The 21,068-nt window shown below is 41.4% G+C and overlaps 3 protein-coding genes across 6 annotated transcripts; 2 read left to right on the top strand and 1 right to left on the bottom strand.

Annotated features, from left to right (window-relative positions):
• Positions 1-1,013: 1,013 nt before the first annotated feature.
• On the top strand, positions 1,014-10,656 carry LOC124007327 (FUN14 domain-containing protein 1A-like). Its single transcript, XM_046317813.1, has 5 exons — positions 1,014-1,163; positions 5,689-5,854; positions 5,991-6,066; positions 6,267-6,395; positions 9,428-10,656. The coding sequence occupies exons 1-5, from the start codon at positions 1,145-1,147 to the stop codon at positions 9,503-9,505; spliced, it is 468 nt and encodes a 155-aa protein (XP_046173769.1). The 5' UTR covers positions 1,014-1,144; the 3' UTR covers positions 9,506-10,656.
• Positions 10,657-12,972: 2,316 nt separating this feature from the next.
• cmc4 (C-x(9)-C motif containing 4 homolog (S. cerevisiae)) lies at positions 12,973-13,803 on the bottom strand. The gene is made up of 3 exons (XM_046317558.1): positions 13,501-13,803; positions 13,327-13,391; positions 12,973-13,214 (listed from the first exon to the last, which is right to left on the bottom strand). The coding sequence occupies exons 2-3, from the start codon at positions 13,382-13,384 to the stop codon at positions 13,069-13,071; spliced, it is 204 nt and encodes a 67-aa protein (XP_046173514.1). The 5' UTR covers positions 13,385-13,391; positions 13,501-13,803; the 3' UTR covers positions 12,973-13,068.
• Positions 13,804-13,876: 73 nt separating this feature from the next.
• Positions 13,877-17,759, top strand: LOC124007176 (lys-63-specific deubiquitinase BRCC36). 4 transcript variants are annotated; one of them, XM_046317557.1, is made up of 8 exons: positions 13,894-14,127; positions 14,501-14,620; positions 14,819-14,906; positions 15,015-15,103; positions 15,195-15,250; positions 15,486-15,617; positions 17,033-17,076; positions 17,197-17,759. In XM_046317557.1, the coding sequence occupies exons 1-8, from the start codon at positions 14,023-14,025 to the stop codon at positions 17,343-17,345; spliced, it is 783 nt and encodes a 260-aa protein (XP_046173513.1). In that variant the 5' UTR covers positions 13,894-14,022; the 3' UTR covers positions 17,346-17,759. The 4 variants fall into 4 exon arrangements, with proteins under 4 accessions (XP_046173509.1, XP_046173512.1, XP_046173510.1 ...); XM_046317556.1 differs by lacking the exons at positions 17,033-17,076; positions 17,197-17,759 and adding an exon at positions 16,444-16,983 and having other exon boundaries at positions 13,880-14,127; XM_046317554.1 differs by having other exon boundaries at positions 13,892-14,127; positions 14,819-15,103.
• The last annotated feature ends 3,309 nt before the right edge of the window (positions 17,760-21,068 follow it).

Below are 21,068 nucleotides of genomic sequence, written 5' to 3'. Positions count from 1 at the left end.
GAAAAAGAGGACCGAGCATACCCCCATTCTCATCGACGGGGCTGTAGAGGAGCAGGTTGAGAGCTCCAACAAACTAACATGGTCCAAGCACACCAAGACAGTCGTGAAGAGGGCACAACAAAACATATTCCCCCACAGGAGACTGAAAAGATTTGGCATGGGTCCTCAGATTCTCAAAAGAATTTACAGCTGCACCATCGAGAGCATCCTGATGGGTTGCATCACAGCCTGGTATGGCAACTGCTTGGCCTCTCACCGCAAGGCACTACAGAGTGTAGTGTGTATGGCCCAGTACATCACTGGGGCCAAGCTTCCTGCCATCCAGGACCTCTATACCAGGCAGTGTCAGAGAAAGGCCCTAAAAATCGTAAAAGACTCTAGCCACCCTAGTCATAGACTGTGCTCTCTGCTACCACACGGCAAGCGGTACTGGAGCACCAAGTCTAGGTCCAAGAGGCTTCTAAACAGCTTTAACCCCCAAGCCATAAGACTCCTCAACAGCTAATCAAATGGCTACCCAGACTATTTGCAGCCCCCCTCCCCCCATGCTGCTACTACTCTCTGTTATTATCTTTGCATAACCACTTTAACAACCCTACCTGCATGTACATAATTATCTCAAATACCTCGACACCGGTGCCCCCGCACATTGACCCATTGTACCGGTACCCCCTGTATATAGCCTCACTATTGTTATTCACTGCTGGTCTTTAATTATTTGTTTTTCTTATCTTACTGTATTTTAAATGTAATTTATTTTGGTATTTTCTTAAAACTGCATAGTTGGTAAAGGGCTTGTAATCATTTCACATTTCACCTGTTGTATTCGGCGCATGTGACAAATAACATTTGATTTGATATAATATTTCTTACGATCTTCAAAAATGAAATACGCTTTTATTCAACGTGTGCCTTGCGCAAACGTGTGTGTTTGTATTCAGTGTGACTGTCAAACCTCAGATGGGCCAAAAAAAAGGTGTGCGGTGTCAAACGTGGGCAGAATCGCACACTTGCAGTCAGCCGTACATGGAGAATGTCTCGCTTCGCCTCTTCTTCTACTAGGCCAGTTTTCTGCTCCGTCACGTGATATTCCGGATGGGCTCTCGATTCAAATCCGGGTTGAAACGAAGTGACTTGAGCAAAAATGGCCGAGAAGAAAAAAGGTGAGAAACAAGCTAGCAACAAATATTTGAAATATAATACATATTTGAAATATATTGATCTAGGTAACTATCCACAAAGTCTTTAATCTGACTGAAAATATAAAATGCTGGCACGCAAACTGCATGCGTTTGCCTTTCTTTACGTTAATGCACTTGAACGCTGCCCTTCAGAAAGTTAACTAGCATGTGCAAAATGTTATGCTAGCTAAAAATCGCAGTTAGTTAGCTAGATAGATAGAAAGAACTCGGTGTGAAATGCACATCAGCGTGCCTCCGTTTGCAAGTCACCACGCCTGCTATTCATCTAGCAGCTGTAACGGTAGTTGGCTAACGTAACTTCCAATGCCCCTGGGTGTGTTGGTCGGTAGTTAGGTTAACCAGCTACTGAACTACTAACATTAGCTAACACAACATTTACTACTAACTAAGACACACACATTGGGTCCATTCAATAACTTTGTAATTTAATATTTGGCATTAAGCCTTCATTTACTGATATGGCATACATGACTGGTATGTCTTTACTGTGCCGTTACTGAGGTCTCTTATAGGGGATAGTGAAGGCCATTTTATGGGACCCCGCCTACTTTCTTGTCCAATCTTGTAGTATTACTAACCACTAGTTTTTGTTATTCGATGAGGTTTAATGGCGGTTGGCATCAAATGTTGCATTACTGCTACCTAAGAGACTGGAGTATAACTCCCTTATAGAAAATAAATCAACAACCCACCACCCTTCTCCACTATTTAAATCTATCTAGTCCTTCCTCAGGCCAACAGTCTGAAAGGACGGGACACCACCACACCCTGTAACTCTTCTGACGTCAAGTCTCGCACACCGAAATACCTCTGCAGCTGCCACCACAACCTCAAGTTTCCAGCAACTTCCATTCCATCCCTGTTAGTACAGTTGATACCATTGCCATAAACGCTAAAATAATATATAATAATAATATATGCCATTTCGCAGACGCTTTTATCCAAAGCGACTTACAGTCATGTGTGCATACATTCTACGTATGGGTGGTCCCGGGAATCGAACCCACTACCCTGGCGTTACAAGCGCCATGCTCTACCAACTGAGCTACAGAAATCCAATCTTACGGAAGCATAAGTTGTTGGCCTATCCCTCTGTACTGGTACAGATCTACTACTCGCACCACTCTCAGGATCCCTTGACCCATCTTCCTCTACTTTCTTCACTGCCTCAGCATATGACAACGTCTGCAGTACTCTAACCCTGGAAACCTCAACCAGCCTCTCTCACTGGACATTTGTTTTTTCTTTATTTTTACTATTTTCTACATTGTAGAATAATAGTGAAGACATCAAAACTATGAAATAACACATATGGAATCATGTAGTAACCTGGACTGCAGAGTAATAGAAAAGCAGCCAAAAAGTGCATAGCATATGTGGGAACTCCTTCAAGACTGTTGGAAAAGCATTCCAGGTGAGGCTAGTTGAGGGAAGGCCAAGAGTGTGCAATGCCGTCATCAAGACAAAGGGTGGCTATTTGTAGAATCTCAATTATAAAATATATTTGGATTTTAACACTTTTTGGTTATTACATGATTCCAAATGTGTTATTTCATAGTGTTGATGTCTTCACTATTATTCTACAATGTAGAAAATAGTAAAAAGAAAAACCCTGGAATGAGTAGGTGTTCTAACACCTTTGACCGGGAGTATATATATCCTAACATCACTTTGTCGGGTAAGGACATCAACATTAACATTATCAAAACTCAAAAGGACAGACAACGTCTCTTCTGTTTCACCACTCACACCACCCTGTCTGCGTCACTCCAAACGACACCGGGAATCTTCCCCTTCAGTTGGTTAACTTTCACATTTACCGCTACCCCAGTAATCACTTCTTTCAATGGTGTCCTTTTCCTGAGAGCAAAACAATTCATATCACTTCTGGTTACCTTTACTGATTCTACAGCAGCCAACTCTGTTTTCACCCATCCTGAAACCACAAATGTATCAGCCAAAAGGAAAGGGTCCACTTTTCCAAACATTTCACTCCTACCAGACTCTTCTTTATCCTGACTCTCGGTGCAAGCCTCGGGCTCCGAGAACTTCACACCTACCCCCTCCGATACTTTGCCCTCAATCACTTCTATTTCTCCTCCTGTCTTCGATCCAGTGTACAGTACACTCTGCTTACACTTTCTACCATTCTTATTTAAAAAAATAAATAATAATCCCTTTCCCCTGCACTTTAACCGATTCAAGCTCACCCTCTTCCTCCCTCTCTCTGACTTCCTCTGCCTCTCTTTTTCCTGAGGAAGGCTTTCCAACAGTCTTGAAGGAGTTCCCACATATGCTGAGCACTTGTTGGGTGCTTTTCCTTCACTCTGCGGTCCAACTCATCTCAATTGGTTTGAGGTCGGGTGATTTGTGGATGCAAGGTCATCTGATGCAGCACTCCATCACTCTCCGTCTTGGTCAAATAGCCATTACACAGCCTGGAGGTGTGTTTTGGGTCATTGTCCTGTTGAAAAACAAATGATAGTCCCACTTGAATTCTAAATAAATCAGACAGTGTCACCAGCAAAGCACCATCACACCACCACCGCCATGCTTCGTGGTGGGAATCACACATGTGGAGATCATCCATTCACCTTCTCTGAGTCTCACAAAGACACGGCAGTTGGAACCAAACATATCCAATTTGGACTCATCAGACCAAAGGACCGATTTCCACCGGTCCAATGTCCATTGCTCGTGTTTCTTGGCCCAAGCTAGTCTCTTCTTCTTATTGATGTCCTTTAGTAGTTTCTTTACAGCAATTCAACCTAACTCTAATGAACTTATCCTTTGCAGCAGAGGTAACTCTGGGTCTTCCTTTCCTCTGGCGGTCTTCATGAGAACCAGTTTCATCCTAGCACCTGATGGTTTTTGCCACTGCAGTTGAATAAACTTGCAAAGTTCTTGCTTATTTGAGCTGTTCTTGCCACAATACTGACTTGGTGTTTTACCAAATAGGCTATCTTCTATATACCACTCCTACCTTGTCACAACACAACTGATTGACTCAAACACATTAAGAGGGAAAGAAATTCCACAAATTAACTTTTAAGAAGGCACACCTGTTAATTGAAATGCATTCCAGGTGACTACCTCATGAAGCTGGCTGAGAGAATGCCAAGTGTGTGCAAAGCTGGCAAAGGGTGGCTACTTTGAAGAATCTCAAATATAAAATACATTTTGATTTGTTCAACACTTTTTTGGTTACTACATGATTCCATATGTGTTATTTCATAGTTTTGATGTCTTTAATATTATTCTACAATGTAGAATGTAAAAATAAAATCCCTGGAATGAGTCGTTGTGTCCAAACTTTTGACTGGTACTGTGTCTGTGTGTACAAATATGTTGTATTTTACCCACTTTTTCCTCCACCATTTTGTGATACCCAATTGCGATCTTGTCTCATTGCTTCTACTCCCCAACGGGCTCGGGAGTGGTGCAGGTCGAGTCATGCGTTCTCCAAATCATGACCTGCTTCTTAACACCCACCCGCTTAACCCGGAAGCTAGCTGCACCAACGTGTCGGAGGAAAACCGTTCAACTAACGACCAAAGTCATCCTGCAGGTGCCCGGCCCGCCACAAGGAGTCACTAGAGCGCTATGAGTCAAGTACAGCCCCCGGCCAAACCCTTCCCTAACCCGGACGATGCTGAGCCAATTGTGCTCCGCCCTATGAGACTCCCGGTCACGGCCTGTTGTGACACAGCCTGGGATCAATCCCAGGTCTGTAGTGATGCCTCAAGCACTGCTCTGCAGAGCCTTAGTCCGCTGCGCCACTCGGGAGGCGTTATTGATATATTTTTTAAAGTTGTGCACTGGGCCTTTACTAGTCCTGTATTAGCAGACTGGTATCGCTGTCTGTAGCGCAGGCAATTTTTTACAATTATATTTGTTAAATGACAGCCAAGCATCTGATCCTCGTCTTTGCCTGCCTCCGAAGGCACTGCAATTGCGTCACATCCTCCATACGGAGCCTCCGACCACATTTTCAGATCAAGCATAAATGGGATGTCACAAGGATCCTGGATAGCACTGACCTGAACAAACAGGGCCAATTCCATAGAATGAAACAAAAGTGTTTCACTATCAATTGTATGCATCAAAAAGGATTGTGTCTGCCAGGTCTGTGTGTTTGATCTTGAGACAGACCAAATCTCTTGACTGCTGAGCTGATCACAAGTTTGTCTGACTGAAAGTGAAATTGATGGCCATCTGGTCTCTCTAGGCTGGTCTATTTTAGGCCTCTATTTTCAAGTGTCCAGAAGCCTGGATTTGTAAAGGTCAATGTAGTCTACTTTCTGGCATCAGACACAGGATAAGATGCACACTATTTCAGTGTCCTGCAAGGTCATGTGAGCCAAGGACGATCAAGCGTATGACTTTGAAATCAATGTAATAATTGGCTATATCAAATTACAACTAGATACAGTTACATGGTGGCGGGTCTGACTCTTTTTTGTTGTTGTGTGATTTGTTCTTCTAGATAAGAGTGAGGAGGTGGTAGAGTATCTTCTAGATAAGAGTGAAGAGGTGGTAGACTATGCCAAGAAACAGAGATGGTGGAACAAAATTTTTGGAAAGAACTCTGGGCCAGTAGCAGAGAAGTATGATGTTGCCACCCAGCTTGCCATTGGTGGAGTGTCTGGCTGGTGAGTCAATCAGTCCTGATTGTGTAATATGAATAAATAATAAATGGATAAGCCATGTGAATTTGCTGTGGTGTTCTACAATTTGAACCATTTATGAATTGGCAGGTCTCTGTTTAATAACTGTTTTTCTTCTTAGGTGTGCTGGGTATTTGTTCCAGAAAGTTGGAAAGCTGGCGGCTTCAGCAGTGGGTGGAGGCTTCTTTTTGCTTCAGGTAAGGTGTGACTTCTTATGCTCTGCATTAATTTATTTTGTGTTTGAAAATCCATAGTTCTAAACAACACCTGACCGACTTATTTACCTACATTTAACACATATTTGACTCTCATGTTTCACATTAGGACACATGGAAGTGTGTTATGGCTCAACCCCAGTCACATTACCATTATTGGTGTGTGATTAATTTCCTTCTAGATTGCCAACCACACAGGGTACATCAAAGTGGACTGGAAGAGAGTGGAGCGTGATGTAAACAAGGCCAAGAAGCAGCTGAAGTTAAATACAGAAAAGCCCAGTAAGGAAGTCAGGACAAAAGTGGATGAGGTAAGGGGTCATCATGGTCTACTATAAAATGGTGGATGTTTCCTATCTGATTCATGTCGTATGATCTCTTTGGTGTTGTGATTTTAGCATTTCAAATATGCTCATGACTAATGGTATGATGTTGAAGCTATCCACACCTTTTTACTCCAGAGTATAAAAGAGAACAAAGTCAAATATATGGAAGCCCGTTCCTGCCACCCAAAAAAGAAAATCTGACTTGAGTTGTGAGCTAGTAAGTCATTATAAGTAGGATTGACATGATACCAGTGCCATGATACTACGACGCCAGATTTTCCATTGCACAAAGAAAACAACAGGAATTAGACTAAACTCTATTAAACTCTATGGTCCTACTTTATTTTAAAATGTCGGTGCTATAGTTTGCAAAATAAACATGTGACTCTTGGTGACAACATAATGCTATTTGTTTCTAACATTTTGACTTTTTTCTTAGAGAAATTTCATGTTTTGTTTCCTTGCCACGATACTTTGTATCGCAATACTTGTATCGTGGCAAGCAAACAAAACATGAAACATATTTAATTTTGAGGAAAAAAGTAATAACCCTAATTATGGTAAGTCATCAACTCACATCAACCAAACTCTCCAATTCATTAATATCAAAGCTTGCACGTTGACTATAGGACATAGATATGGTTATCCTTTAAAGTTGTTACATGCTTTGGTTTTTTCATTTATGTTTTGAGGTTGTACTTTCGCACGTATAGCTTTTTAGCACGTAGGGCACACCGATTTGTCACCTTGTCAGTCAGTATGTGTTAAACCTGTGCTGGTTGCCATCTCGTTAGTGGGAAGGTGTTTCACCTGTGTTGGCCCAGGTGCTATTTAGGGGTGGCTGGGCCAGTGTTCCAGTGGAGCTTGAGAGATGTTTGGGAGAGCTACACTTCACATCAGCTGAGGTGCGAGTTGAACTTATTTAAGTTTTAAAGAAGCCTGAGTTTTGGTGTTCCCCGAAACGAATGACATTTTGTCTGATGGTTATTGTCATTCAAAAGACTGCCAGTATCAAGGTAAAGTTTATCCTCCACGCATACAGTCCCTGATGCATGCCTTTGGAACTGCTACATTTAGAAAAGTCTAATTAATAAATGTAATATACACCACAGTAAATCTGGTTATTTTAGTCAGGTCTAAAACATTTATGATATTGTAATGAAACAGCAGGGAGCAGTTCTCGAACCCTCGACCCCGAGGTCCTGCGCGCTATCGATTGTGCCGCAAAAGCATGCTCATGCGGCAGGGTCGATTTCCATGCTAATAAACCCAGGGTCATGACACTAATCCCTCCTTTCAAAGAGCGTGTCCTCGCGCTAGCTTGTGACTCTACATCTTACAGGAACGCGCTCACCGGCCAAGCACACGCACTGTTGTGGATGCAAGGTCCGATCACTTCTGACACCAATGTAATGAAACGGCAGGGAGCAGGTCTCGAACCCTCGACCTTCGAGCCCGAGGTCCGGCACGCTATCGACTGTGCCGCAAAAGCATGCTCATTCGGCAGGTTCGATTTCCGCGCTCATAAACCCAGGGTCGTTACACTATGAAGAAAATGTAATTCAGAAGAACAGAATATGAGTTGGCCTACTGTAGGCCCATGTTATCTGGCTATGCTCCATGCTGTAGGCTTGTTAATTTGACTGACAAGATATGCTTAAGTCCTGTGCCATTTTATCAGATTTTATAGTAAATTGAATTTGATGATATTTTTCTCATTACAGAGCGAGTGCTCATGGTGTGGCTATGTTGAGTGTAAAAATGGTAATTTGAAACGGGTCCTATATGCAAGATTTAGCAACTTTAGTAATGATAAAAAACCTTATGCTGCACAGCTGTCCTCTCATCAAGTGATCATATTTTCACCCATCAGACTCTTCTCAATTTAATCTTGTCATTACTAATATGTAAAATTAGTTTAGATTTAGAATGGTCCATTATCAAATGGGCAGGGGGAAAGTGACATGTCATCTCTGTATGCACACAAATTGCAAATGAAGGCTGTGCGCTTTCCTGTGGGTCTGCTTTGTAGGCTACTTCGGTTTTACAGTGGCGCATGTTCTTAATATGAGCAGTTGAGGAGTAAATATAAGAACACTAATTTCACTCCATGCATAAACCAACCACTGTTTGAGGAGCATGCTCTAGCTGCCGGACAGGTGATATTCCGCCCCAAACTCTGTATGCCATGGGCTCTCCAACCCTGTTCCTGCAGCTACCCAGTGCTTAATTAGGGCAAGTGAAATCTGTTCGGGAACATCAATAGTGACATGTTTACACAAGGAAACATATTTCACTACACTGTTGACAGCCCTTCTGCGCACTCAAGAAAGGAATAAAGGAGAGCAGATGGAAATGCATGTTGGTGAGATATTCTGTATAGCGGAATGTAATGTGTCAATCAATTAATTCTTGAAATACATTTAAAAAATCCCTATTTAGTAGGCTATCAAAATCAAATGCAAATTCACTAATTCTGGGCTAAGTGCATCGCTTAGGGCTATACGTTCTCTCCCAGACTCATGGATAGACATTTTGGAGTGTCGCATAAGGTAACCAGTCCATCCAATATGCATAATAATAGAGTCCACACCCAAAGGTGACTACTCAAATCTGTTTAATTTTGGAGTATAAGCCAGACCAATTATAATATAATAATAATAATATATATGCCATTTAGCAGATGCTTTTATCCAAAGCGACTTAGTCATGTGTGCATACATTCTACGTATGGGTGGTCCCGGGGATCGAACCCACTACCCTGGCGTTACAAGCGCCATGCTCTACCAACTGAGCTACAGAAGGACCACATTATGTACTAAAGACATTTTAAATCAGTTTTGTTTTACTGCCATGCGTAATATATGGTAGGCTATGTGTTATATAATGGCACTCATAACTTTAACGTTTTGTCATTTCGGGCTTGGGCTCATAAGGAACGGGCTTCCATACTAAGACCAATGCTTATCAATACTCTGCTAAACTTAACCATGCATTGGTGTTTTTCTTTTTACCAGGTGCAGACATTTGTGAAGAAGAATATTGTCCTCACAGGAGGTTTTGCTGGGGGATTTCTGCTGGGCTTGGCCTCCTAAATCTACAAATTAATCTCTTTATTTAATATTGTGTCAAATACAAGACTGAAAAAAAGCTTAAACCTAACCAGCTATCTAGATATGCAAGTAGACTACATATCAATAATATGTCAAACTGTAACTCATAGGCTTGATGTGCGTTGTTGGGCTCATGAGAATGTGTCCAATTGAAAACACAGCCATTTAAAATACTATGTTTATCATTGAGGCTTATGCATGACCTATTTAATGTATTATTACATTTTCCTATGTATTATTCTGGGATAATACAGTACTTATTTGAGATATGGTTTGAAATCTACCAAAATATGTCTACCTGGATATATGGAAATGCATTCTGTCAGATGGAACTGGAGCAAAGCCCTTTTAACTGGTTTTCCCTGATTTGGGATTTGTTTAGTAATATCCTTCATTTTCTAAATGGTTAAGATCAAGGTTGTATGTATGTTTATGTTCCTTCAAAACAAAGGGTCTGAGTTACAAACAGAAATACATGTGTAAGTAAGTACTGTACAAGGGGACTAAGAGGCTGCAGTAACACAAGTTTGAATGGTATTAATGTCATATTTTCTTACCTAAATTTCCAAAGTGTAATTCAAGGACAATCATGGTGTGTGCATGTTAATCATCCCAAATAGTGACTTATTTACCAGTGGATGAGGATGCGTGTCAAGTTCTTACTTGAGACCAGGGAGTTAGAAAGCCAGACTGGACATATCTGGCTTTCTAAGTCCCTGCTTGAGACTAAGGTCTGAGTCAGATTTGTTTGCAAGTACAGATTGTGTTGATTTTAAAGTTGCATGATCAAAAGCTGCCGCACAGCATACAAGATTCCAGTGTAATACAAGATTCCAGTGTATTTACAAATGACTAAGGACAATTATGTAATGTACTGTAATACATGGAACATATCAATAAGCCTTTGGTAGAGAACATGTGATGAGGTAATGCACTGATAGGAATGCAAGTTTGCTACAATTATTTCTCCAATGTTTATCCTCAATGCAACCCTTACCCAATTACTTAGCAAAGTGTAAAATGTGCTGTTCAAAAGCTTCATACTATTTTTTTTCACCGTTTTTAAAATTCTATATTTTGTTACAAACAAAATGTAAAATTCTGGGAGAAGTAATAAAAAAAAGTGAACTGTCTTTTTAGAATGATTTTGTTTGCCATCGTTTCACTGAAAATACAGCTATAGTAAGGTGTGCAACTTTGTTTTAGAAGTGGGGGGGGACAACTTGGTGGAGGGTCTGGGGGCCCTCCCATTTTTGGGGGGCATCTCAAGCTAATTTCCTGCATTTCTACACAATTTAATATGGCCCTTCATCATCACTATTTGGAACAACATAAAGTAAGCAAAAATGCTGTCATCAAGCTAGGTAAGAGATCATTAAATATGTTCAAGTGATAAGACTGAATTGATCAATAATTAATATTGTGTTGCACCTTTAATCAATAGCCTAACAAATGAACAACTCTTACAAATAAAGTACAACGCCTTTTTGATGATAATCTCAGCCAGCCAGCCTGAGTCATCTGCATGTCCGACACCCACCAGTCTAGTCAATAACTAAACTCTCCCCCCAACACTCTTCTCATCTTTTTGTTGTTTTGTCTCAAAGAAAGGGTTGGAAAACGTTTTAAAGTTTTATAAAAACAGCTACACATTAACACAAACAGTACACCCTCCATATAATTCATAGGCCTAATAGTACTCTAGAGCTTTTTTTTACTTGCACACAATTTAGCTGGGTCACCCTGTCCCTAGGGGTCCACGACCCTGCAGCACCCCAACTCAACACAACACACTACTCAGCTTGAGGATCTTAGTGAAACATTCATTATTGGTTTCAGGTGTTTAGCCAAAGTGCTAACCAATAGTACGGCAGACACACAGGGCCAGGATTGAGCCGCCCAGCAGCGCCTAAATAGGTATCTCCCCTGACGTGGGCATGTTTTCTATATAGACTCCTTTTTGTCGTACTGTTTTCCATAAGGCATCCAGATGTTATGAAAGTTGCACAGTATAGTATACTCTTAAATAGATTTGATTAATTACAAGATTATCTACATAACTTGACATTTCTTCCATCTATGGTGGGAGGATAACCAACCTTCCAATTAATGGCAATGCATTTTTTAGCTACTGTAAATGCTAGGTTACACAGTTTTTTCTGATGTCTCCAGTATCAACATTTCCAAGCAAACAAAAACAGGGAGAATCTATAGACATGTTGAGATAACATATTCTTTGGCAGAATTCAGCAAGCCTTCAAGAACATAACATATGCAAATATGTCCCCTTTTGTGTTACACCTCCAGCAGAATAATTACATTTCTGAGTGCATGATATTCATTTTCACTGGCATATTGTACATTCTATGGATTGTCTTAAACTGTAATAATTTGTCTGAGATTATATGAACATGACTGGGCATTCTAACATATCTGTATCCATTCATCATTAAGTGTCTCCCAGGTCTTCCTCACATTTCTGTATGACAAGTTCTGTGTCATCGGGAAAAGCCTCTTATCGACGCTTTATTGCTTTGTCAGACGGACTTAAAATAGTTTCAATCTTTGAAGCTTCTTTCTTTACAGTGTTTGTGGCACGGAGAAAATAGTGTTGTATCTGCAAAAAGTCACCTCCGCTCCATCAGACTGGTCTTCCCTGGCGAGACCACTATCACCATCTGATTCTGCTCAGATGAGGCATGACAAGGAATTGTATTGGTGAACATTTATATTATACATGAATAGAATCAATGGTTCAACAATTGAAATTACCACGGATCCCAGACTAGCCTACCTATCAACTCAAGATGGAACTTTGCATCCATTCATTGATAATATACTGAAATGTCCCTAAACTCCTCCGTAGATTGGTCTTCCCTGGCTGTCTGACCCTGCAGGGACATCTGTCACCATCTGATCCTGCTAAGACATGATGAGTTGTGTACTGACTGCACCATGACAGTGAAGCCTCTAAAGATGTTTACACCGTGTCAGTGAAAAGTAGGGAATTAGCTAGGGAAACTGATAGATCAATAACCTTACAGTGGTATACTGACTAAGAACTCACATTGAGCTGAAAAAAACCCCGTTAGAATTAGAGCAGTACAAATAAATGTTGTCATACCTGTGGTACAGTCTGTTCTAAACTGGGTGGCTCGAGCCCTGAATGCTGATTGGCTGACAGCCGTGGTATATCAGACAGTATACCACAGGTATGACAAAACTGTTCAGCTCTCCAGTGCTGGTCCTATATGCCTGACCTCTCTGAGGCATCTGCATGGTCCTAAAGCACACCCGAGCAGCGTTTTGTATCACAGTGCAATGATAAAACTGAGGGGGACAAAAATGCAATTTCAGAATGTGAGGGGGGGGGTCATGCCCCCCCCCCCCGTGGAAGTTGTACCCCTGGCTACAGTACTTGAACAACACTGGACTTCATCCCCGTAGGATCATTTACTGTCATTATAAACAACTTTATTACATTTGAAGCATTGTCATTATGTACAATTTACAAATAAGACCGTTGTCCAGTGTCCACAATCAGGTCAGGATGCACCAGGAATTTTAGGCTCTGTAGACCTTTGTTCCCTGGCGAACCCTGAGCAGCAGATGGAGTTCTCGCCTGCGTGCTCACAGCACATACGCATAGCTCTTATTACATCCTCGCACCTGCTCTCTATGTACTTGTTTGCTGGAAGAGAAAGACAGTGGGCTAAGTGCGTGTAATACAAGAAACCCAATCAGATATCAAAAGCTATTCACGTTAGAAATCAGAAATAGATTATGTTGTGGAAAACCCTCACCTTGTAAACACTTCTGAATTGCGCATGCTTGCTTCTGACAAGGATCTTTCTGTGGCATTTTACCACTATCAAGAAAACACAGACAGTTTGATTACTTGGACAATCAGCATAAACGATTAACCACCTGTACATATTGCAATTAGCCTATGCTACTGAACTGTCATGATTGTATACCTGTTTGTTCTTCAAGAGCGATACAAAGTCCCCGGAATCCTGGGTGTTTACCAAATGTCGTCCGACTGGATTGGCTGCCCTATGGACTTTGCTGATTAAACTTCAGATAATTATAACAATATTATTTTGTGATGTCTATAAAAGTATTTAATGTTTGTGGAAAACGCACGACTGTATGAAAAATTTAAGATTTTGAGGGCTAAGAGGTAAAATACTTTGGCACACTTATGTAGCTAGGACCACATGGGGGGGATCTCGATTGCAGCCTTCTCGCGTCCTCTCTCCTCGCCTCCTTCTCAAACCCCATTGGATGAGAAATCTACTGGTCCCGCTCCTATGATCGTCTCGTCCAATAGGTTTGAAGGAGAGAGGACGCGAATAGTTGACACTTTGATTCACCCATGGAATAATCCGCCTCCTTGCAAAACCGTACTGTTATTGATGTAACACACGCTTTGATAAGGAAGTAGATAGTTAACTCTAGTTTGTGGAGTTTGATAAATAGCTAGCTAGTCCTATAACATGGCAGTGAGCGCAGTTCACCTCGAATCAGATGCCTTTTTGGTTTGCATGAATCATGCATTAAGTACCGAGAAGGAGGAAGTAATGGGACTCTGCATCGGAGAGGTAAAGTTACGTTTACTAGCAATTCAGCGATATAACTTTATCAATCAGTTTATTGGTCGCGTACACGTTGAGCAGGTGTTTTTAGCAGATGCAGCGAAATGCTTGTGTTACTAGCGCGATAAATAGAAAACGTTACATGCATTCTAGTATGATTTATCAGGCTGTAATACACACTTGGTATGTACAATTTAATTGTGTATTCCAGCCTGATTAATCAGACTACATGCATGCGTATGTATCCCTTGTTGCATTTATATTTTCAATTGGCATAGGTCTCCAACTTGGTATAGTGACACATTTAATTGATTCGCTAACAACCCTACTAAGTATACTAAGTGTTCTGCTTTCTAAGTCATCTGGTTTGTTTACACAGGTGGACACCAACCGCATCGTCCACATTCACTCTGTTATTATTCTGCGACGCTCAGACAAGAGGAAGGATCGCGTGGAAATCTCGCCTGAGCAGCTATCTTCAGCTGCTACCGAAGCTGAGATATCCTTTGTGCAACATGTCTCATTCATTAAGAAAACAAATCTCTGTCTTCTGGTGGTGTCTTGCAGGAGATCAGTGTGACAAAGTCAGTGTCATGGATGTCACAAATGTCAGTGTGACCGGTGGAGGTTTCATAGGATTCCTGAGGAAACAGCCATTGTATTATTTTTGGTAATCCGTTTCCTTAGTAAGAGCTACAGGTTGGCTGATATGACTGGACGGCCGATGCGCGTAGTTGGTTGGTACCACTCTCACCCCCACATCACCGTGTGGCCATCACATGTGGGTAAGAACCAGAGCACCCCTCTACCACATCAGTTCCACAACTTTAGTTTTCACTGTCATGGCAAACTGTTTCAGTTGGTGTGTCTGCGTCATTCATTTTCTACAACAGATGTAAGGACACAGGCCATGTACCAAATGATGGACCAGGGCTTTGTTGGGCTGATATTCTCCTGTTTCATTGAGGATAAGAACACAAAAGTAGGGTTTAAATGACAGCAATTTGAAATATAGAAAGTCATTTTGATATACAAAGGGGTATTGAATGAATTCCATGATCATTTTCTCTTAGACTGGTCGAGTTCTCTACACCTGCTTCCAGTCTATACAAGCCCAGAAAGGCTCTGAGTAAGTGTACCCCTGTTTAGAAACCACTGTTTGCAGTGAAATTAATACCCTATCAAACTCTGTTAAACAAAATGAGGTGTTATTAGATTCTCGTTATCTTTTCTCCCTCATGACTACTAATTAGAGGAATATTCAGTTGATTCAGTCCTTCTCAGAGCAGTTGTCCCCCAAAAATAAGCCATTTGACAATATCGGCACAAATACTGAATTGCATACCTGGTCTGTGTTGATAAAGGTACGAGAGAATCGAGATCCCAATTCATGTGGTCCCGCATGAGGCCATTGGGAAAGTGTGCCTTGAATCAGCAGTGGAGCTCCCAAGAATCCTCTGCCAGGAAGAGCAGGATACCTACAGAAAGATTCACAGGTATGTAGCCTCGCAAGCCCAGGGGGTGCGTTTATTTTGATTCAATGTTTGCTTTGTTGTGACTGTACTGAATGATACATTTTGCCAAAATGTTACATGGAAACCTAATGTTGAATCACATTGAATTCTACGTTGGGTAGAAATGAGCGTTTGAATCAGGAAAGTTTCTTCTCGCAACCTCTACAAGTCAATGTAGAATAAAGTTATATTTTATTGTACTTTACCAGTTGTCTGTGCGGTTGGTCATATTGGCGGTAGGAATGTGAGACAATGTATCCACAGGAGAGTATAATTGCATCAACTTTTCAAAGCGCTGGTAGTGCGTTCCGATTTCTATCACCTGCAGCATGTGCACAAGAAAAGACTACACGCACGAGACATCCATAATTTCTGAGCTCGTGCACGTGTTGACATGGTTGTTGTGCGCATGCTTCAGTTGCTAGAGATCTGAAAGCACTACCAGGGCTTTGACAAGTTGATATCCCCGCACAATTACCCCGTACACCCTGCATATAGCCTCGTTATTTTGTTACTTTTGATAATTTTTTACTTCAGTTTATTTGGGAAATATTTTCTTAACTCTTTCTTGAACTGCACTGTTGGTTAAGTAAGCATTTCACAGTAAGGTGTGACAAAGTTTGATTATACTTTACTGTAGATATGTCTCACATTACTACCTCCAAAAGGGCTGACCGTACGGACAACCGGTAAAATCTGTCAAAATGTTTTTTTTTCAACATTCTGGCTAGTAGAAGTCATGAGCGGAAGATTTACTGTGTCAAACGCACATTTCTGACTGACGTAGAATTCAATGTCATGTTTCCAGGGAACACACAATGGTACACATCGTTCTTCAACAGGTACGTTTGGTGGCTGTGGTGCGCTGTGGCCTGATCAATATGGTGGTGACCATTTTGAGATCGCAAAACTCCTGCAGCACGCTATGCACAATTGCCCTCTGGGACACCATAATCACGTCATTCATCAACTGGTTGTTTCGTACAGTTCCATTGAATTTAACCTTCAACACTGTTCTGTCGTACTGAACGCACCCCAGGCTTCTAACGTTTTGTTCGAAAGCCTGTGGAAGTTCTCAGGAAGACAATAAAAGGGGTGGAGTCTTGATTGAAACTAGTGATGCATTGAATGTATTTGATTAAACTGGCCTGGGTTGTACCAGGCTATTGCCCGTCACATGAGCGGGTGAAGCCAGTGAGGGAGGAGCTCCCTGGTACCTCTTTGGTGTGTTTTGAGCCCCCCTGCAATTGCCTCTGCCACGCTGAACACATTTCCCCTTTGTCGACCATAATATACAAAATTGTCTTGTTGCACACACAGGGAAGCTCATTGTGTATTGCTCATTGTGTATTGCTCATTGTTAATGGATTAATTGTTGTATTTCATTCTTTTTGCAGCTTAACTCTCCTGGATCCGATCACGAAGATACACAATGGCTCAGGTTGGTGTCATGCATTTGTTGACAACTGATATTTGATTGTATCAGCATGCACATTAATATCACAGACGGTGCATTTTTCTGGACTGCTTTCTCCACCTGACGTGTGTGTGTGTGTTTCAGTGTTCACTAAGAACCTGTGCAGTCAGATGTCTGCTGTGAGTGGTCCCCTGCTGCAGTGGCTGGAGGACCGTTTGGAGCAGAACAGACAGAGCGTCATTGAGCTGCAGCTGGAGAAGGAGAGACTAACTCAGGAGCTGGCAACTATGTGAGAAAGGTAAGGAAAAGACTTCTGTTTTTGCAGTGCCGTAAATCTTCTCACACGAGGACAAGTGACTAAGGGAATCTCATCATGGCTAAGTGATCTGTGAGCGTGGAATTTTAACCACCATCTACCTGAATCTTTCTCCATCGTAACAAAGTTTTTTTGCTCTGAACGCTTGTCTTTGCTTCCCAATGCCACTGTTTCCTGTTAGGTCATGTTCTATTTACTAATAAACACTACTGTATTTTTGAGAGACATTGTCACATGTTTTTTTTCCTTGGCACTGAGTATTGGATGTGTTTTTTAATTTTCATCAACTTATATTTATGTTATGAAAGGATGTCCCTATGTGATTTGCTAATTTCTTTAAATGTTACACAGTATATCCAGGTATTTGCTTATTAAATAATTTTTTGTCATGCTTCTTTATTTGTGCTCTTAGGTGTCAAAGGAGATGACTCATTCACTCTTTGATTACTTGTAGTAATGAATGTTTTCATGAGTTTATGGAAATGTACAGTGCATTTGGGAAGTATTCAGACCACTTTTTCCACATTTTGTTATGTTACAACCTTATTCTAAAATGTATTAAATAAATATTTTTCCTCAATATACACCCAATACCCCATAATGACAGTGAAAACAGGTTTTTAGAGATGTTAGCAAATGTATTACAAATAAAAACAAATACCTTATTTATGTAAGTATTCAGACCCTTTACTATGAGTCTTGAAATTGAGCTCAGGTGCAACCTGTTTCCATTGATCATCCTTGATGTTTCTACAACGTGGAGTCCACCTGTGGTAAATTTCAATTGATTGAACATGATTTGGAAAGGCACACCTGTTTATATACAGTGCATGAAAGTGCAAAAACCAAGCCATGAGGTTGAAGGAATACACCGTAGAAACCTAATGTAAGACAGGGTTGGGTCGAGGCACAGATCTGGGGAATAACATAAAATGTCTGCAGCATTGAAGGTCCCCAAGAACACAGTGTGGCCTCCATCATTCTTCAATGTAAAAAGTTTGCCACCACCATGGCTCTTCCTAGATCTGGCCACCCTGCCAAACTGTGCAATTGGGGGAGAAGGGCCTTCATCAGGGAGGTGATCAAGATCCCGATTTTCGTTCTGACAGAGTTCTAGAGTTCCTCTGTGGTGATGGGAGAATCTTCCAGAAGGACAACCATCACTGCAGTACTACACAATCAGGTCTTTATGGTAGAGTGGCCAGATGGAAGCCACTCCTCAGTAAAATGCACATGACAGCCTGCTTGGAATTTGTCTAAAGTATCTCAGACCCTGAGAACCAAGATTCTCTGGTCTGATGAAACCAAGATTGAACTCTTTGTCCTGAATGCCAAGCGTCATGTCTGGAGGAAACCTGGCACCATCCCTACGATGAAGCATGGTGGTGGCAGCATCATGCTGTGGGTGTCGTCCGGGTTAGGTGAGGATATGTCTGGGGTAGGCCGTCATTGTAAAATAAGAATTTGTTAACTGATCCTTGAAGAAAACTTGCTCCGGAGCGCTCAGGACCTCAAACTGGGGTGAAGATTCACCTTCCAACACGTCAATGACCCTAAGTACACAGCCAAGACAACGCAGGAGTGGCTTTTGGCAAGTCTCTGAATGTCTTTGAGTGGCCCAGCCAAAGCCCGAACTTGAACCCGATCGAACATCTCTGGAGAGACCTGAAAATAGCTATGCAGCGACACCCCCTTCCAACCTTAGATAGAGAGCTTAAGAGGTTCTGCAGAGAAGAATGGGGTAAACTCCCCAAATACAGATGTGCCAAGATTGTAGTGTCATACTCAAGAAGACTCTAGGCTGTAGTTGCTGCAGAAGGTGCTTCAACAAAGTACTGAGTGAAGGGTCTGAATACTTAGAGTACCGGTCAAAAGTTTGCACATACCTTCTCATTCTAGGGTTTTTCTTTATTTTGACTATTTTCTACTTGGTAGAATAATAGTGAAGATATCATCAAAACTAGTAAATAACACATGGAATCATGTAGTAACCAAAAAAGTACTAAAATGTCAGCTTTTTATTTGCTAAAATGTCTAAACAGTTTTTTGCTTTGTCATTATGGGGTATTGTGTGTAGATTGATGAAGCAAAAAAACGATTTCATAAATGTTATAAGGCTGTAACGTAACAAAATGTGTAAAGTCAAGGAGTATGAATTCTTTCCGAATGCACTGTATTTCTATTCCAAAACATTAACCCACTCAGCTCCTGCAGAGTTGGGAGTTCTATGTGAGGCTTTTGGTCGGATAACCTCAGAATGTGTTGGTTCTCATTCTGATAGAATGGCATTAGTAGGGGCAATTTGTAATGAACTATTTCATATGAAGGAGGGGTGGTGGAAGAGTTAGGATATCTGTTTGGTTAATACGGCATTGTTAGCTAAATTATGTTTCTTATGTCATTTTATATCTGTATTTTGGTGCATTAATTTTAGCTTATCTAGTAGTCGGTTGCTTAGTCATCGTGTGCCTTGTCATGCTTGTATGGGTTCTGTTTGAGGGTTTAAACCCCCCCCCCCCCCCAGTCTCACATTTTTTGTTGTTTGTTGTTGATGACTCACTGTCTACAGTATTTGTGTCAGTTGAATGAAGCCATACCAGTTCCATATCTAGGCTACACCACATTCACATGCAGATGTATGCAGCTCAAATTGGGTGAGCAGTCATTTAAAAATGACCCGGCTTTCATAGTCATATTTCAAACATCTACATACATTTGATTTTTAGTGCAGGAATAATTCTGCAAACTACCAACGGCTCTCAACGGCCTGGTTTTGTGTGTACAATAGAAATGATGGAGAGATGTTCTTTTTTTTGATGCTTTGAAAAGATCTGACCATCTCTGAGTTTTGCTATAGGAACAGCTCTGCCCATCTGCTGGAGTGGTTCAGTATTCTGTCTGTCATGGTGCTGCTGCATTCACATGAGCAGAGGGAAAGCAATTTCCTGAGAGACATATCTTCATTATGGTCTTATTCAATGATACCTCACGATGTTGAAATAGCCTTTAGTGAGGTGAAAGAGTTGCATTGTGAGAGGAACTGTAGGGGGCCCTGTTAGCAGTAATACCAACCAAAAATCAGTGACAAGCACAAGGCGTCATGCATGGCAGATGGTGTAGACAGTATTAAGGCCTATAAATGAGCTGTAATGTCTCTAGAGCTGACTTGAAATCTGCCAATCTAAATGCTTTGACTGTCATCCCAATCACTATCACAATAACAATCATCCTCGTTACAGCCTCAATCATTCTCAAATGTTCTATGTTATTCCTCCATGTCGAGGCATTGTTCTCCAGAGATACAAGGTTTCCTCATCTCAGAAATACAAACAAATGCATGGTTAAAAGGTACTGAGGTTGGACTTGGCAGATAACTGAAGTGAATATTATGTGCTGTATTCTCACTTGGCCTTGTGTAATCACATTTTCATCAACATCCCAATACACAGATGCTCTCATCAGTGATTCTCTATGGATGGTGGTTCACTGCGCGTCATGGCATTGCTAATGTGTAATGTGGGATGGCATAGCCTGCATCATTCACTGTGCATCCGAGACTCCAGTATAGAGATGGAGGGAAGGGGAAACCCATGATTCTTGGGAAATGGAGGTTGGGTGACAAGTTGATTATTATAAACTGCCGACCCGGAACTGCTGTAATTCATAGTGACTTCTGCCTCAGCCCGCCCAAGGTTATATA

This window comes from Oncorhynchus gorbuscha, linkage group LG20, assembly GCF_021184085.1.
Source record: "Oncorhynchus gorbuscha isolate QuinsamMale2020 ecotype Even-year linkage group LG20, OgorEven_v1.0, whole genome shotgun sequence".
Classification (NCBI taxonomy): domain Eukaryota; kingdom Metazoa; phylum Chordata; class Actinopteri; order Salmoniformes; family Salmonidae; genus Oncorhynchus; species Oncorhynchus gorbuscha.
Note: the sequence above shows the minus strand (reverse complement) of the source record. Positions and strands in the feature narration are given on the sequence as shown.

Excerpts from the sequence above, each read along its gene's own strand:
- LOC124007327 (XM_046317813.1), top strand. Across the intron at positions 6,067-6,266 it reads GAGGCTTCTTTTTGCTTCAG|ATTGCCAACCACACAGGGTA; the intron begins GTAAGGTGTGAC and ends ATTTCCTTCTAG. Across the intron at positions 6,396-9,427 it reads TCAGGACAAAAGTGGATGAG|GTGCAGACATTTGTGAAGAA; the intron begins GTAAGGGGTCAT and ends TCTTTTTACCAG.
- cmc4 (XM_046317558.1), bottom strand. The coding sequence starts at position 13,384 with ATGCCACAGAAAGATCCTTGTCAGAAGCAAGCATGCGCAATTCAGAAG. Across the intron at positions 13,215-13,326 it reads AATTCAGAAGTGTTTACAAG|CAAACAAGTACATAGAGAGC; the intron begins GTGAGGGTTTTC and ends TTTCTCTTCCAG.
- LOC124007176 (XM_046317553.1), top strand. The coding sequence starts at position 14,023 with ATGGCAGTGAGCGCAGTTCACCTCGAATCAGATGCCTTTTTGGTTTGC. Across the intron at positions 14,128-14,500 it reads TGGGACTCTGCATCGGAGAG|GTGGACACCAACCGCATCGT; the intron begins GTAAAGTTACGT and ends TTGTTTACACAG. Across the intron at positions 15,104-15,194 it reads TTGAGGATAAGAACACAAAA|ACTGGTCGAGTTCTCTACAC; the intron begins GTAGGGTTTAAA and ends ATTTTCTCTTAG.